General features: G+C 58.2%; 1 protein-coding gene across 1 annotated transcript; it reads right to left on the reverse strand.

The window, feature by feature from the left end:
* Window positions 1-600: 600 nt before the first annotated feature.
* Window positions 601-1,107, reverse strand: LOC120242934 (40S ribosomal protein S27-like). The gene is made up of 2 exons (XM_039248919.1): window positions 1,001-1,107; window positions 601-852 (listed from the first exon to the last, which is right to left on the reverse strand). The coding sequence occupies exons 1-2, from the start codon at window positions 1,105-1,107 to the stop codon at window positions 621-623; spliced, it is 339 nt and encodes a 112-aa protein (XP_039104850.1). The 3' UTR covers window positions 601-620.
* Window positions 1,108-1,492: the final 385 nt, after the last annotated feature.

Consider the following 1,492-nt stretch of genomic DNA (forward strand, 5'->3'; position numbering starts at 1 on the left):
ACCACAGACTCCTTCCCAACTGCATCTCATTCTTCCTACTCAGACGCCAGAACCCACACCCAGGGATATTTAGATTTAGTGATTGCTTTCAGAGCTGTCCCAGACCCTTACACTAAAGAACTGGAGTGAGCCAGAAAGATGCGGGAAGCGAAACCCACTTCCCCAGATCCCTGGGCAAAATGAAGCTTTCCGCACCAGGGCCCCTGAAGCTATTCACCTCGATTTTGGCGGATCCGAGGCTCAGAAGCCATTGTCGTAATCAGGAGCATCGCAAGGTACTGGTAAAAGGGCCATCAATAATGAAGATCAGTACTCCACATCCCTAGACGTCATTCACCACGATTAAGACATCGAAGCACCTCCGGAATACTGTCAGCAGTTCGCTGCCATTCTGGCCTGTGAAAGGAAGGGGACGCTAAACCACCGCCAGGGGCAGCCGGCAGAAAAGATCAGTTATGAGGCTTAGGTTACGAAGGAACGGAGCACTCAGGGTCAGAGTCCACTCAGGCTGTAACAATGTATAGTTTTGTTTTGGTTTGGTTTGGTTTGGTTTGGTTTGTATTTTGAGCCAAAATCTGTTTATTGGGATAGTTTCCCCCTCATATGGATTCAGGGTGCTTTCAGTGCTGCTTGCGTCCGAAGGAGCATCCTTCCGTGAGCCTTAATTTTCCTCCCTTCGGACGGCACAGGACGGTGGGGAAGCCCACGCACAGTATCACCGTCTGCGCACGGCTGAACACAGTGGCGATTTTGTAGGACCCCAGGCACTTCACGTCCACGAAGCAGCAGCTGGGGCTCTGCACCAGGCGCTGGGCATGTTCTCGTGGGGAGGTCGTCACCGCCGGAAAAAGGCTGTTATCAATGTATAGCTTAGAGTTGCAGGAAATCCTGAGGGCCGCTAAGTGAAGGCCCCCGCCGCGCGAAGGATGTAACGTAGGCAGGCACCCGACGAGACGCTATTAGCGGGACTCCGAAGGGCGGGAGTTTCGCGCGCACTCACCAAACGACCTTGGTAACATCCACAACTCGACCCCTAAACGATCTCTGGGCTCTCTGACAACCGTCTAACGACGGTCCCCGGCGCCGGCAGGGAACGGAGAGCCACATCTCACCGCCCTCCCCCCGCCCCCTCCCCCTCCCCCCAGCGGAGCTCCAGCTGAGCGCCGGGCCCGCCCCCTTCGCGGCCGCTCCGCCCCCCCGCGCCTGCGGTGCTACCTCGGCCGCCTGCGCTGCCGCCGGTTGTTTCCTCTAGCCTCCGAACATTTCCCACCCTCGGTCATTCCGTCGTCTACCCTGCCACCTAGGGGCCCTGGAAAGTCCCCAGGCCCGCCAGGCTCCGAGTTTGCGAGTGTCTCTGGCAGTCTGCGCAGCCACGTGCTGCTGGCACGGCTGGGACTGGAAACGGAGGGCTGGGGGGCGCCCCGGACACCGAGGGACCAGCTAGTTGGGGTGTCAAGCGGAGGGAATCTGGAAGAGGGGATAGGGGAAGAGA

The sequence above is a fragment of the Hyaena hyaena genome, unplaced genomic scaffold, assembly GCF_003009895.1.
Source record: "Hyaena hyaena isolate Hyena2069 unplaced genomic scaffold, ASM300989v1 scaffold_322, whole genome shotgun sequence".
NCBI lineage: Eukaryota > Metazoa > Chordata > Mammalia > Carnivora > Hyaenidae > Hyaena > Hyaena hyaena.